This window comes from Anolis carolinensis, unplaced genomic scaffold (genome assembly GCF_035594765.1).
Source record: "Anolis carolinensis isolate JA03-04 unplaced genomic scaffold, rAnoCar3.1.pri scaffold_7, whole genome shotgun sequence".
Lineage (NCBI taxonomy): Eukaryota > Metazoa > Chordata > Lepidosauria > Squamata > Dactyloidae > Anolis > Anolis carolinensis.
Window position 1 is genome coordinate 23,345,583 of NW_026943818.1, and position 16,519 is coordinate 23,362,101.

At 43.5% G+C, this 16,519-nt stretch overlaps 2 protein-coding genes across 3 annotated transcripts in view; one reads left to right on the forward strand and one right to left on the reverse strand.

Annotated features, from left to right (window-relative positions):
• The window catches only part of nf1 (neurofibromin 1), a 202,250-nt gene that overhangs the window by 86,552 nt on the left and 99,179 nt on the right, over nt 1–16,519 (forward strand). The gene's annotated exons all lie outside the window — the stretch shown is intronic.
• omg (oligodendrocyte myelin glycoprotein) lies at nt 6,946–9,888 on the reverse strand. The gene is made up of 2 exons (XM_008121275.3): nt 9,555–9,888; nt 6,946–8,765 (listed from the first exon to the last, which is right to left on the reverse strand). Exon 2 carries the CDS (start codon nt 8,757–8,759, stop codon nt 7,458–7,460), a length of 1,302 nt encoding a protein of 433 aa, XP_008119482.1. The 5' UTR covers nt 8,760–8,765; nt 9,555–9,888; the 3' UTR covers nt 6,946–7,457.

The following is a 16,519-nucleotide window of genomic DNA, read 5'->3' on the forward strand; positions in this document are numbered from 1 at the left end:
TTATTTCTGTGAGCAGCTCTTCAGGACCCATGTTTTGTGTGAATTCTTTGTCTAGGCCAGTAGTTCCCAACCTGTGGTCCATGGGAACTCAACTTACTTACCGTGTTTCCCCGAAAATAAGACAGTGTCTTATATTAATTTTTGCTCCCAAGGATGTGGCTAGGTCTTATTTTCAGGGGATGTTTTATTTTTTCATGAAGAAGAATTCACATTTATTGTTGAACAAAAAAATGAACATTTATTATATACTGTACAGTAGTTGTCATCACAAACCAACATAACCAGACAAACTGTGAATCCTATCCAGAATTTCTTGTTATTACCATTATTTCCATGTACAGCTGGTATGTATATTTACCGATCCTGCATGCTCTCGTGTTCTGTTTGGCAGGCGCTGGGCATGCTTCCAAACAACAACTTTGCTAGGTCTTACTTTTGGGGGAGGCCTTATATTTAGCAATTCAGCAAAACTTCTACTAGGTCTTATTTTTCGGGGATGTCTTATTTTTGGGGAAACAGGGTAGTAGAGATTTCAAGAGACCAGCATTTGATTACTTTCCCTCTCTACTTCCTTGTATCAATACAACTCTGCCAGTCACCTCTATATTTTTTTCATGACTCATATTTACCCAAACCTGTCTTGCACCATTCTGCTCTGAATGCTTGAAATTGCTTCCCAGGATATTGAACTGATGCTTTCTCTTATTTCTTTGAGGAGCTACTCAGGACCCATTACTACACCGTTACAATGAGAGCGACTGGTTTCATGAAACCTTGTTATAATGCCGGAGCAACAGGGATATCAAGAGGGGAGAGGCTGACTACCCACAAAAAGCGCAACAGCAAGCCTCCTGACTGCTGCTTCTCCTCCTCCTCCCTTCCCCTGAGCGGATCCGTTCCTTAGTTTTGAGGCCTATTTGTGGTGTTATTTGAGGAACTGATTCAGAAAATTGTTTTGGATAGACCACATCAGCTCTAGATTATAAATATGGTTTTCTGTTTGGCGAGCAGATGGCCACTAGTGGATGGCATATGTTTTGTGTCAGAAACTAGAGCGGATGTGGTCTATCCAGTGCAATTTTTTGAATCCGTGGTTGGTCAAGTTGACCAAAAACTGGTTCGTAACCCTTTTTGGTACTAATGTTAGAGTGGTCCCAGGTCAAAGTGGTCCCTGTTCAAAAAGGTTTCTGTGGGTGGGCAGATGGTGACTACTGGAAGGCATATGTTCTGTATCAGAAAATAGAGCTGATGTGATCTATCCAGTGCAATTTTTTGAATCCGTGGTTGGTCAAGTTGACCAAAAACTGGTTCGTAACCCTTTTTGGTACTAATGTTAGAGAGTGGTCCCTGGTCAAAAAAGTTTCTGTGGGTGGGCAGATGGCGACTACTGGAAGGCATATGCTCTGTATCAGAAACTAGAGCTGATGTGGTCTATCCAAAGAAGTTTTCTGAGTCAGCACCCCAAATAACCAAACCAAATCTAAGGTTGACCAAAAATTGATTCGTAACCCTTTTGGTACTAATGTTGGAGATTGGTCCCTGGTGAAAAAAAGGTTGGGAATCATTGTTCTAGGTCACTGTCTACCGTGACATATTGCAATTGACACACTCACCCTCTGCACATAGATGTTGTGCGTTCTGTTATTGGGCAGAAAATACAAGAAAAAATGGAACAGCAAATGGGTTTTGGCTGAGATAGCTAGGCCAGATGGGCACGCCTTGCCTTTCCTGGCTACGTAAGGGCGGCTGAAAGAAATGCTGCAGCTGGCTCTGTGTGTCTCAGAATTCATCCTCTCTTCTGAGCAAGTTCCAGGGAGGTTGGCTGAAGATAAAGAGCCCTTTTGGTCCTCAGAAAACTGTCGCAGCCGGCCCGGTTTGGCCCCTGCCTTTCTGGGAGACCGTCCACTCTTGTAATGCAACTTGTTGTTGTGTGCTTTCAAGTTGTTTTGGACTTACACCACTATCATGGTGTGTTAAGAGGGGCTTTGCCTTTGCCTTCTGAGATGATCCAACGGGTTTCCATGACTGAGAGGGGGTTCAGAGTCTGAATGTGATGCTCAATCCACTACTCCAGTGATGGCCAACCTATGACACGTGTGTCAGCACTGACACGCCTAGCCATTTTTGCTGACACGCTGCCGCATGCAGATTGATTGGATGACTATGTCTTTTGTGGCCAAATGTGGTGTGATTTGGTCCAGTGGTTTTGTTGTTTACTCCATGGGAATTGTTCTCTCTCTATATATATATATATACATACACACACACACACACACACACACACATATACACACACACACACACACACACATACAGTAGAGTCTCACTTATCCAACACTCACTTATCCAACGTTCTGGATTATCCAACGCATTTTTGTAGTCAATGTTTTCAATATATCGTGATATTTTGTTGCTAAATTCGTAAATACAGTAATTACCACATAGCATTAATGTATAATGAACTACTTTTTCTATCAAATTTGTTGTATAACATGATGTTTTGGTGCTTAATTTGTAAAATCATAACCTAATTTGATGTTTAATAAGCCTTTCCTTAATGCCTCCTTATTATCCAACATATTCGCTTATCCAATGTTCTGCCAGCCCGTTTATGTTGGATAAGTGAGACTACTGTATGTATGTGTGTGTCTGTATGCATATATATGTGTATGTATATATATATATATATATATATATATATATATATATATATAATCATTCAATTATTATTCTATTATTATTGTAGTATATTATCATTTTATTACTATTATATTATTATTATTATTATATTATTCATTATTCATGACTACATTGAAACTAGAATAGAGAGAAATAAGCGTGGAAACTGCAAGAGTTACCATAGATTGTTGTACATGGAAATAATGGTAGTAAATAGTTTTTGATTTATTAAATACAGTTATATATTACAATTACAGTAGAGTCTCACTTATCCAACATAAACGCGCCGGCAGAACGTTGGATAAGCAAATACGTTGGATAACAAGGAGAGGTTATGGAGAAGCTTATTAAACATCAAATTAGGTTATGATTTTACAAATTAAGCACCAAAACATCATGTTATACAACAAATTTGACATAAAAAGTAGTTCAATACGCAGTAATGCTATGTAGTAATTACTGTATTTACGAATTTAGCACCAAAATATCACGATGTATTGAAAACATTGACTACAAAAATGTGTTGGATAATCCAGAACATTGGATAAGCGAGTGTTGGATAAGTGAGACTCTACTGTATATATTTTTGTTATTTAAACTATACACATTGCGAAATTATGGTCTTTTTTCTTGAAGTGACACACCACCCAAGTCATGCTAGGTTTTTTGGTGAATTTTGACACACCAAGCGCAAAAGGTTGCCCATCATTGCACTACACCCCACTGGCTTCTATGTAATGCAACTACACTTTGTATTTTGCATGTATTCTCTGATCATTTAATCTCAATCCTGTTTGGAATTCTGATTTCCTTGAACCGTTTCGGGGAGAAAATGGCTGTTTTTCTAACGGTAGGACTAGCCTCTCCTTTCCGAATCCCTTGCTCCTGGTAACCATGGAAATGGCTGCTGCAAGATGCAACCCGTTTTGGGACCCGGCACGTGTCCGAGTTTGGCCGCCTGACCTGCCCCTTTCTATCTTCGCATCTCGCTCGCAATATTAGCATTCCAAACAGGACTTGGGCTTCTGCAAGCTCCCAAAAATAGGAAGACAGGTCTGGGTCTATTCCCGCAAGTCTTGATAGCCTCCATCTTTTATTGACTGCGCTTAAGGAAGGGCGTAACCGTGTCCTGGCTGGGATGCGTACCCAAAATGCTCAAGCAAATGGAATATGTCCCTCCTGCAGCTTCCCTGGAGCTGAATCATTCAACAGCTGCACATTTCAAGTATCTTGTGTCTCTCCTCCCTTCTATCTCCCTGCTGCTTGCCTCTAAGGAAACGAGGACTTCTTGCCTGTAGCTCTCATTTCCAGGGAAACCAGCCTTGTGCATAGCAGTTGTCACACGTGGCACTCAGACTGGAGACGTTGATAAGTGTGATGCTTATAACAAGGGCTGGTGGTGTGACATGGGGGCTTAGCGCTGGTTGGCATTCAGGCTGTTTTGTCCATCTCGCCTAGCATTGTTTTCTCTGCCTTGAGTGTGTTTCAGACAGCGCTTGCCTCTTGGTCTCTTCCAAATCGGAAGTGTCAGCAACCAAACCTGGCACCTCCTGCATGCAAAGCAGGGGCAGCTAAATAGTGATGCTGTCTCTGCCCCACATTTGTTATTTTCTCAGTATTAAGGTTCTCTTTTTTTGCCTTGGAGTCGCATTGTGGGCCCGTCCAGGAGAGAGGAGAGCCGGGCACACGCTGGTGTGGGGATGGCCAGGAAAGGGCAAGGCAAAGATCACCCTCAGGTTGTTTTCCCGGCATAAACATAGAGTTGCTCACTCCATCCTTATACTGGGGCCGGGCTGTGGCGCAGCTGGCTAGTAACCAGCTGCTATAAATCACTACTGACCGAGAGGTCATGAGTTCGAAGCCCGGGTCGGGTTAAGCCTCCGACCATTAATAGCCCCGGCTTGCTGTTGACCTGTGCAGCCCCGAAAGACAGTTGCACCTGTCAATTAGGGAAATTTAGGGACGCTTTATGCGGGAGGCTAATTTACAACACCATAAAACTTCCAGCAAAAACACGAAAGGAATGCGGAAGTACAGCCACTACTGGACGGTGAAGCAACAGCTCCCCCTGTGGCCGGAATCGTGAAGCTGGAAAAATGTTAGAAATGCCTCTGAGTCTGTCTAATGTATGTTGTTTGTCTGTTGGCATTGAATGTTTGCCGTATATGTGTTCATTGTAATCTGCCCTGAGTCCCCTTCGGGGTGAGAAGGGCGGAATATAAATACTGTATATAAATAAAATAATTCCCCTGATCCCCAGGCTGTCCTCTTGGCATTATGCCAGGAGGAGGGTGAGACAGGTAATGGCTGAGAGTGTTCCGGAGGGCTCTCAGCTGCTGTGTGCCTTCCTCGAGTTATCCTCCTGGCATAAGGATGGGGCTGCTCGCAGAGCCTTTGTGCCGGAAGGAGGGCGAGACATGCTGTGGCTGAGAGCGCTCCGGAGGGCTCTCAGCTGCTGCATGCCTCCTTCCCTCTCTCATCTTGTTGGCATATTATTATATTGTTATATTATTATATTGTATTGTACAATAGTGTATTATTACTATACTGTATTACATTATAATATTTTTAATATAATATGTGTATACCAGGGGTCCTCAAACTTTTTAAGTGGAGGGCCGATTCATGGTCCCTCAGACTGTTGGCGGGACGGACTGTGATGAAATAGTCCAAAATCAGGATTTTCGTTATTGTGTGCCTTCAAGTCATTTCAGAGTTAGGTCAACCCTAAATCTAAAGTTTAGGACAGAGGCCAGGCCCATGGATCTTAGTTTGGGGACCCCTGATCTAGACGATCTCATAAGACCATAGGTAAGCAAAGAGACCTCCAAAGACCATCTAGGTGGTCTCATAAGACCATAGGTAAGGAAAGGGACCCTCAAAGACCATCTAGATGGTCTCATAGGACCATAGGCAAGGAAAGTGACCTCCAAAAGCTATCTAGATGGTCTCATAAGGCCGTAGCTAAGCAAGGAGACCTTCAAAGACCTTCTAGACGATCTCATAAGACCATAGGTAAGCAAAGAGATCTCCAAAGACCATCTAGATGATCTCATAACGCCAACAGAAGACCATAAATAAGGAAAGGGACCTCAAAGACCATCTAGATGGTTTCATAAGACCATAGATAGGAGCCTCCGGTGGCCTAGGGCATAAAAGCCTCTTGACTTGAAGGTTGGGTTGCTGACCCGAAGGCTGCCAGGTTCAAATCCCACCCGGGGAGAGCGCGGATGAGCTCCCTCTATCAGCTCCAGCTCCATGCGGTGACATGAGTGAAGCCTCCCACAAGGATGGTAAAACATCAAAACATTCAGGCGTCCCCTGGGCAATGTCCTTGCAGATGGCCAGTTCTCTCACTCCAGAAGCAACTCCGGTTGCTCCTGACACGAAAAAAAAGAAAAGAATAAAAAGACCATAGGTAAGCAAAACGACCTCCAAAAGCCATCTAGATGGTCTCATAAGGCCGTAACTAAGCAAAGAAACTTTCAAAGACCATCTAGATGATCTCATAAGTTCATAGGTAAGCAAAGAGACCTCCAAAGACCAGGTAGACTTAGGTCAACCCTAATTCTAAAGTTTAGGACAGGGGCCAGGTCAGGGGCTTAGAGGACCCCCGGGCCTTAGTTTGGGGACCCCTGGTGTATACAATATATATTATTAGTATAGCATATTATTAGTATTGTATATTATTATATTGTTATTTTCTGTTGTATAATAGTGTATTATTATTATATTGTATTACATTATAATAATGTCATCAATATTATATGTATATACAATATATTATATTATTAGTATAATATTAGTATATATTATTATATTGTTATACAGTGTTTCCTCACTTATCACTGGGATTAGGTTCCAGGACCACCTGCAATAAGTGAAAATCCGCAAAGTAGGGACACTATATTTAATATTTATACATTATTTTAGTAGTTATACACTATTTTAAGTCTTTATCAACCAATTGTGTGTTGATAAATTGCCTCCTTCTCCTCCCGTTGCCACTTGGGCTCCTTTTCTCTCCCGTCGGCTTCTCTTTCCTCCTTTCCTTAGACTGTAAATTGTAATTTTTTATGATTTATCATAGTCTTTTTGAGTTTATTGAAAAACGGTGAAACAGCAAATCCGTGAAAAGTGAACTGCGAAGTAGTGTATATTCTTAAGTCACTTCTGACACGGTAAAAAAAATCATATGTATTAACACAAAGTTAACTTGTGCCTGTGCACCTATATGTGCCTATATGCCTCAAAATAAGAAGCGAATGAGTTTCAGATGTCTTTATTTTTCCCCCTTTTTTCATTTTTGCATGTCATCTCTTATAAAGGACCAGGACTTTTATATTACAGGACTCCGACGGGCAAGTCAAGCAAGGCAGTGCATCTATAATACAGGCCTTTTTTTTTCTTTCCAGATGTTTAATGACAAAACTATTCATAATCAATACATAAAATACGGACATATTTTCATATATATAGATTTGTGTGAAGAAAATTAAAAATGTAAATACAAAATAAGCACATTTCATTTAGAAACGATTATATTATTGGATAGGCTTCTCCCCCCGCCCGCCCCTTAATTCAGTAATTAGTTAGAATAAGTAGCAGCTTGGTTATCAAGACATAATTTTGTGCAGTCTTTTCATTGAGGAGGAGTTGCGTTCTTTTTTTTTTTATGGTCACCTTTCGGACGCTTAAACGGGCATTTCTACTTGCATTGGAGACATGGCACACAAGCATTTACGTTCCCTCCACACTGGAATCACAAAGCGACGTATTCACTTAAGCACAAATCCGTAGCTCATTTCTAGGGAGGCCACGGCAAGCATTACGACGAAGAGCGAGCACCGCTCCGAGACTGCTTTGGAGGGTGCCCGAGGGTGAATTTTCTTGGTCGATTCCTCTCTCTTTGCAGTCGTTGTGCTTTGAGGTCTCTTGGAATAGTTTGTGGTGATGCCCAAGGTCATTGGCGTGGTGGGCAATCCCGCGAGGCCTATTGTGCTTGCGTTCAGAGAGGACGTATCTTGGATGTAGATTGTGTGCCCGGCTGCGGCCGCTTCGTAAGAGCTGAGCTTCTCTGTGCCCAGCCCTTCCGGGTGCAAGGACAGCGGCCTGCCCGTGCTGGTGAACGCGATGGTTCGCCCGACCGTCGCGCTTAGACTGATCTCTTTCATTCTGTATTGTTGGTGCACGAGTCTGGTTTGTTCGGTTGCTGGCGGCGGCCCAGCTGTGTGCAACGCCTTCATTGCTTTCACAAGGAGCGGGTTCTCTGCCGTCGTGGGATCCGGCGAGTACGTGGTGGCCTCAAAGGAGCACGGCGACCCCATTACCACAGCACTGGTTTCTCCCACCCATTTCTGGACATAGGAGAGGGCTTCCTCACTACCATCCCCGCACGCCCATGGATTGTTGTAAAGAGTGATTAGTTGTAGTTGGACAAGCTGGTCAAAAGCTCCCTCAGGAATATAGGCGAATTTATTGTTGTGCAGGTAAAACTTGGAAAGGTGTGTCAGCCTCATCAGTGTGCCGGGTAGTATTTGTGTCAAGAAGTTGTCAGATAGATCCACCGTTTCGGTGTTGTAAGGAATGTTGGTGGGGACAGTCCAGAGCTTGTTGCTACTAAGGTTGAGGAACTTGAGGCTGCTCATGGTGTTGTTGATGAGGACGGCCCTTTCCACCATGTTCCTGGAGACATCGAGGACTTTCAGGTTCCACTGATAGGCCGTGTCCAGCTTCTGAAGGACCCTGATGTTGTTGTACGCCGCGTATATTTCCCACAGCGACCTGGGCAGGTGGGCCGGGAGGTTCTGGAGCCAGTTGTGGGACAGATCCAGGGTCCTCAAGTTGGTGAACCGCGTCAGCTGGCGGTCGAGGTCCACCAAGTGGTTGTAGGACAGGTTCAAGTAGGTGATGTTGCTCTGAAGTCCGTGGGGCAGCGCCGTCAGGTTCCTGCCCGAGCAGTCCACGTGCCTGTCGTTTCCTGAGCACAAACACACCGAAGGACAAATCCCGTGGACGGCCGGTAGGATGAGGAGAAGAGCCAGGACACAGGGCGGCGCCTTCAAGACCCGGTTTTCCATGGTTGCCTTGGAAGCAAATGCATACAGAAACACCCAAATTATTAATAAGAAGAAGGCAGGAGGATCAATCTCAAGCAGGGATAGAAAAGCCCACACATACCGACATCACTGTGGCACAGACCTCATAGGTTCAAAAGCCCGCTTATTTACAAAGGCTGCCTTCATCCCACTGTCTCTGCTGTCTGGCAGAAAGAGGCTCATCTGTTCCCACCTCCCTCCCTTCTGCTTCCAGCTCCCAATGGTTGCATTCTTCCTAAGCGGCTGGTCTTGTCCAAACGTTATACAATGTCCGCTTTCTGTTTACAGCCATCTGAATGCCGTGTTTATCTTTGGGATATTCCCCTTTCATATTTTTATGAAGACTGTGGTGTGTGTTTGTATTACAATATCAGTCTTAAATCTCTGCAGTACTTGCCTGTTAAAAAGAAGCCAGAGAGACATAGATTTGGAAGGACGTGATGCGGTGGCAACCTACCTGAGCCTCGCCACCAACATGGTCTCCCTTCCCATAACATCTCCACCTTTAAAGCCGGAGAATGCTCCTGGAACATGACCCTACATACAGCCTGGAAAACTCTCAGTGATTCCGGCCGTGAAAGCCTTCGACAACACACCAAGGAAGAAATCATCTTCACGGCCATTGCAGCAGACTGCCAAGCTAAAGCATCATTTTCTTCTTTCTGTCTTGTTTACTTTAAATACACAGACACACACAACCATCCATGGATATGGGATGAAGCCCATAGCATAGCATAGCATAGCATAGGAGCATTGAGGGGGAGAAGACCTACTCACCCTCGTCCCCACCGCAGCCTTAGTGCATCCTTTCCCCGGAAGACGGCAACGCAAAGGCCGGCTCGCTCTCGACGGGAGCCACAGTTTGTCTGTGGGCTGTGCTTTGCCGCCTCAGCTGCATCGTACTGCCGTTTCCAGGGGTTCTGCAACCACCTGATCAGCGCTCGCTCCGTTCCTCCGTCGGAGGAGGAGGACTGCAGAGCTGTCGTTTTGGTGCTGACTCAAATTTATTGCCAGGGGTGCAAACTCAACAGAACGGACTGCCTTTTTTTTTTTTTAAAGAGACCCGACTTCCCAAAGTTCTGCCTGTGCATTTCTTTCCTCCACCCTCCTCTTGGGACATTAGGATGCAGCACACATCCTTGCACTGTGCAAATAGCATCCAGCCTCTGAGGCTTTTTTTCCTCTCTCTCTTTTTTGGCAATTTTTCGGTGTTTAGCAGTCTCCTCCTGCTCTCCGCCTTTGATTTTCACCACCTTCGCTTGCCCAAGAGCCTACTTCTGCATTCTTCAGCTGCAGTGCTTAAACCTGCAGGGTTGTTAAAGAGACATTTAAATCATAATGTTTCAGTGAGGCCCAAAGACTGCCTGTCTTATATTAACCTACCACTGACCCATGGACCAACCTGACCCCACCTATTACCCTGTTTCCCTGAAAAATAAGACCTAGTAGAAGTTTTGCTGAATTGCTAAATATAAGGTCTCCCACGAAGGTATCGTGTTTCCCCGAAAATAAGACAGTGTCTTATACAGTAGAGTCTCACTTATCCAAGCCTCGCTTATCCAAGCCTCTGGATAATCCACACCATTTTTGTAATCAATGTTTTCAATATATCGTGATATTTTGGTGCTAAATTCGTAAATACAGTAATTACATTACTGTGTCCGACATTAACCCTGCAGTTACTCATAAGGTGGCCCTTTTTGCCCTGGCAGCTCAGAAAATCCGGGCAAAACTGATCTCCGATGTCGCGGTCAACTGTGCTGGGGATGCTTTTAACTAATAGTGGTTTTTTTATATCCAAGGTGTTTACTGCTTGGGTTTTAATAATGCTGTACTTACTTGGTTTTATCTTGTTTTTAATTATGTTGGTGCTAATCCATGACATATGTAGTATTTGAAGGGCATGTCCTGACATTGATATTTGCAGCATTTTAATGTTTTAATGATTTGTATAGGGTTTTAATGGCATGTTTTATATTGTATTTGATAGTCTGGCTTTTGTGTATTTGTTTGTTTGTCTTGCATGCGAAAGACCTATGGTCTAAGCATTAAATAAATTTGGATTTGGCATTACTGTGTATTGAACTACTTTTTCTATCAAATTTGTTGTCTAACATGAAGTTTTGGTACTTAATTTGTAAAATCATAACCTAATTTGATGTTTAATAGGCTTTTCCTTAATCCCTCCTTATTATCCAAGATATTCGCTTATCCAAGCTTCTGCTGGCCCGTTTAGCTTGGAAAAGTGAGACTGTACTGTATTAATTTTTGCTCCCAAAGATACCCTAGGTTTTCAGATAAGTTTTCAGGGGATGTCTTATTTTTCCATGAAGAAAAATTCACATTTATTGTTGAACAAAAAAATGAACATTTATTATATACTGTACAGTAGTTGTCATCACAAACCAGCATAACCAGACAAACTGTGAATCCTATCAAGAATTTCTTGTTACTACCATTATTTCCATATACAACTGGTATGTACATTTACCGATCCTGCATGCTCTGGTGTTGTGTTTGGCAGGCATGCTTCCAAACAAAAACTTTGCTAGGTCTTACTTTCAAGGGAGGCCTTATATTTAGCAATTCAGCAAAACCTCTACTAGGTCTTATTTTCTGGGGATGTCTTATTTTAGGGGAAACAGAGTAAGACCTAGCAAAGTTTTTGTTTGGAAGCATGCCCAGCGCCTGCCAAACAGAACACCAGAGTATGCAGGATTGGTAAATGTACATACCAGTTGTATATGGAAACAATGGAAGTAACAAGAAATCCTTGATAGGATTCACAGTTTGTCTGGTTATGCTGGTTTATGATGACAACTACTGTACAGTATATAATAAATGTTCATTTTTTTGTTCAACAATAAATGTGAATTCTTCTTCATGGAAAAATAAGACATCTCCTGAAAATAAGACCTAGCACATCTTTGGGAGCAAAAATTAATATAAGACACTGTCTTATTTTCAGGGAAACACTGTATATGGCAGTGCATGAAAGAATACCCCCACTTACTAATTGAAGCATCCACATGGAAAATGAATGGCTGGAACTTGTGGGTAGTGTTCGCGCCTGTGTTTGAATATAAGCTAAAACCATTAAGGATTTGGTTGCTGTGAGTTTTCCGGTCTGTATGGCCATGTTCCAAAAGCATTCTCTCCTGGTGTTTCGTTCACAACTATGGCAGGCAGATGTGGGCGAAATGTCAGGAAAAAATGCTTCTGGAACATGGCCACACAGCTTGGAAAACTCACAAAGGCACTGTGCTGTGTGTGTGTGTTGACTAGAAAATGAAGTGTATCAAGCCAATTGGTTGAACCTGCGAAGACCTGGGGATTGATTTGAAACTGTTTCTGTTCTGCTGCTGCAGAACCAGTTTGGACAAGATTTCACTGCTGACTGAGTACTGTCGGTGAAGAGATCAGTATACTCAGAGAGAGGCCTTGCTATTTTGAGGCCTGTTTGCTGCTGAGAAAAGAGGGAGAAGAACCAGGACTGTATTCTTCTTTGAAGCAGATTTGTGGAGTGAGAAAGGACCATTTATGACTGTAAGTGATCAGAGGGACCATTGTAAATACTGCTGTTTTTGATCTCTTGGAATCAGTAAAGTTTCTGTATTTTTGTTCTGCAAACCGGCGTGGCATATTATAGTTCTAAGGGTGACTCTGGATTGGCTGAGCCTGTGAAGACCTGGGGATTGATTTGAAACTGTTTCTGTTCTGCTGCTGCAGAACCAGTTTGGACAAGGTTTCACTGCTGACTGAGTACTGTCAGTGAAGAGATCAGTATACTCAGAGAGATGCCTTGCTATTTTGAGGCCTGTTTGCTGTTGAGAAAAGAGGGAGAAGAACCAGGACTGTATTCTTCTTTGAAGCAGATTTGTGGAGTGAGAAAGGACCATTTATGACTGTAAGTGATCAGAGGGACCATTGTAAATACTGCTGTTTTTGATCTCTTGGAATCAGTAAAGTTTCTGTATTTTTGTTCTGCAAACCTGCGTGGCATGTTATAGTTCTAAGGGTGACTCTGGATTGGCTAAGCCTGTGAAGACCTGGGGATTGATTTGAAACTGTTTCTGTTCTGCTGCTGCAGAACCAGTTTGGACAAGATTTCAGTGCTGATTGAGTAAGAGAGCAGTACACTCAGAGAGAGGCCTTGCTATTTTGAGTCCACAGATTTGTGGACTGGGAAAGGACTGTTGAGAACCACTGCCTTAGAGACACATAAGGCAATTTTGCCAGGTTATGGATCCCAATCATTTCCTTGCTGTTACTGGGAGGGTATTTTGGGGAGATGTAGCCCTCCAAGATCTCCTACCTTTGCACGGTTGCTCTAGCGTATTTAGCGTATGAGGGCCAAACTTGGAAACATGCCCACGTGTGCACCAAGTGTGCAACCAGTCCCAGCTCTGTGGTTTGACCCCTGTGGGCAATTATTCAATCTTTTTGCTGCAGGACTTGGCAGGCAGGTGCCGGCGAGAAAGTGCACACATTTCCCCATCAGCCAAGGGCCGGGCGATGAATGAGATGACCTTGGATGCACTGCAGCATCCCTCCCATTTCGGAGCCTGTGGCAAACGTCCCATACGTTGCCTGCGACTGCAGCCCTTCTCTCTCTGTATTGCACCATCCCTCCCGTCTATCAATGCAATAAAAATACGGAGTGCGACTCAGCATCTTGCTAAGGGCATCCTGTTCACCTGTGAATGGTTTCATGACTATTGCTCGGTATTAAAGCAGATAATTAGGTCCTTTGTAATGTCCAGACATTGCTGGTAATAATTCCTCGGTCTTTAATGTTAAAGCAAGATACGCTCAGATATATTATTAATACCCAGCTCCCTTCTCCTTGCAGCATATATCATTTCCTCTATACAGCATTAAGGGCTGCTCCTTGTTTTACTTTTCTTGGCTGCCGTTGACTCTGCATTGCTGCGATCTATTATGATGTATAGGGTTGCAATAAAAGGGCTCCTCCGTTTTTCCGTTGCAAAGCCAGGTTTTGTCCTCGGCTATCTCTGGAAGGTGTGACTGACAGATGGGTGGAGGGAAGCCACTCCTTGGGAGTAAATGAGGACGCCGTGTGGTATAATGCCTTCCGTTTCCAGTGTTTAAGCAGTGAATGATACCACAGAAGGAGCCAGAATGGTGCTGCCTGTGCCAAAGAGGCAGATAATGCCATGTTTGAAAGAAGTCCCAGTTTGGCAAAAGTTTAAAAAAGGCACAGATCAGCAGCATGGAACAGGGTTAGCTGATGTTGCGAGAGGTGCTTTGTACTGCAATATGTTGTTGTGCATCACAGTTGGGTCGTCACATTTGCAAAATCCATGGGTGTCCAGTCCTGTTATATATCAGGGCCTAGTCAAATGTGTTGGATTATGGTTGTATGTGTATGAAATGTAAATCAAGTGTTTTCTGCTGTTGAGCAAGAGTGTATTTTTCAGTAATGAAACAGTTAACAGCAGGCTAGTTTTGACTGACAGCCTGTTGTGATTGCTATAACCTATCAGGCATGACTTCCGGCCTTTGGGGGTCGGAACTTCCTCCGGACTGAGGAATGTCTTTTATCTTATCTGTGGTGTTTGGCGTTGAGCATTCGCTGGAGATGGACTATGAATGCTATGCTCTGAAGCTGAGAAATGCAACTGTAAATAGTAATGTAAATAAAGTTTAACAACAGTTGATTTTCAACTGACCTCTTCGCCTGCTGGAGTGTTTCTTGACCAGTGCTGATTCTCCGCATGGGAATACAGTCTGGAGAAGGAGGTGAGACCGGGATGATGAATTTTGGAATCCACTCTGCACCCCATCATCCCCATGACAAAATGGCTGTTGTGACTCAGCTGGAACCTCAGATTGACTCTGATGGGGATTATGGGATTCAGGTTCAAAATTAGGTTCAGAATGTCCCTGTTGCAAAAGATGAGGAACAGAGAGTTTTTCCCACAGCAGGGAATGATGTTGATGATACTGAAACTAGCCAGGTGCAGATTGACTCAGAAAAGGAGGACAGTTCTCAGTCTGATAGCAAACAGGCTGATGCTAACGAGCAGGCTGCTAACGAGCAGGCTGACCTTTATGAAATGAAATCTTTAGATCGAGCTGACCGTTTGGAATTCGGGGTTCGAAGGAGTGTGAGAATAGCAAACAAGAAGGAGGTCAGAGGCCAAAGAAATGCCTTCATTTGCAAAGGGTATTAAAGCAGTGTGTTTAGAGACGAACCTTTGTCAAAGCAACTTTCGTTTAACCAAGAAGCATGCTCTCGTTTTCCTGGATTATCTTGCAGTGTTCATGTTCTTGGGACTTTGTCATGCTCTCTTGGGACTTTGTTTATTCCTTGTGATTTCTTGGATTATTCGCTAATGCTTTGTTTTGTAACGATCTTTTGGAACTTTACTTTTGCTTTTAAAGAACTTTTTATCTTCCATTTGCTAATAAACTACAAAAGACTTCAAACTGTGTGCAGTCTGGTGTTTTTAGCAAGGTGAAGCTAACCTGGCAAGGTGAATTTCCCCAAAAGACCTCCAGTATTTTTTTGCCAGTCATGTTGGCTCTGTGTGCCAAGTTAGTTCCAGGTCCATCATTGGTGGAGTTCAGAGTGCTCATTGATTGCAGGTGAACTATAAATCCCAGCTCTGGATGCATCATTGGTGGGTTTCAGTGTGCTCTCTGGCCTCAGGATAAACTACTACTCCCACTATGGTGAGTCTGTATGCTCATTGATTGCAGGTAAACTATAAATCCCAGCTCTGGATGCATTGTCAGTGGGTTTTAGTGTGCTCTCTGGCTTCAGGGTAAACTACTACTCTCACTATGGTGAGTCTGTGCTCATTGATTGCAGGTGAACTATAAATCCCAGTACCTATAACTCCAAAATGTCCAGGCCAATTCTCCTCAAAACCCACCTGTATTCAAATTTGGGCATATCGGGTATGCATGCCAAGTTTGGTCCAGATCCATCATTGTTTGGGTTCATAGTGTGCTCTGGATGTAGGTGAACTACAACTCCTATAAATCCCTCTAAAGACCACCAGTATTTTTTTGCCGGTCATGTGGACTCTGTGTGCCAAGTTAGTTCCAGGTCCATCATTGGTGGAGTTAAGAGTGCTCATTGATTGCAGGTGAACTGTACATCCCAGCTATGGGTGCATCATTGGTGGGTTTCAGTGTGCTCTCTGGCTTCAGGGTAAACTACTACTCTCACTATGGTGAGTCTGTGCTCATTGATTTCAGGTGAACTATACATCCCAGCTCTGGATGCATTGTCAGTGGGTTTCAGTGTGCTGCCTGGCTTCAGAGTAAACTACTACTCTCACTATGGTGAGTCTGTGCTCATTGATTGCAGGTGAACTATACATCCCAGTACCTATAACTCCAAAATGTCCAGGCCAATTCTCCTCAAAACCCACCTGTATTCAAATTTGGGCATATCGGGTATGCATGCCAAGTTTGGTCCAGATCCATCATTGTTTGGGTTCATAGCTCTGGATGTAGGTGAACTACAATTCCTGTAGGTAAAGGTAAAGGTTTCCCCTGAGGTTAAGTCCAGTCATGTCTGACTCTGGGGGTTGGTGCTCATCTCCATTTCTAAGCCGAAGACTTAGACACCTCCAAGGTTATGTGGCCGGCATGACTGCATGGAGCACCGTTACCTTCCCGCTATTGATCTACTCCCATTGGTATGTTTTCGAACTTCTAGGTTGGCAGAAATAAATCCCGCTAAAGACTGCCAGTATTTTTTGTTG

Excerpts from the sequence above, each read along its gene's own strand:
- omg (XM_008121275.3), bottom strand. The coding sequence starts at position 8,759 with ATGGAAAACCGGGTCTTGAAGGCGCCGCCCTGTGTCCTGGCTCTTCTC.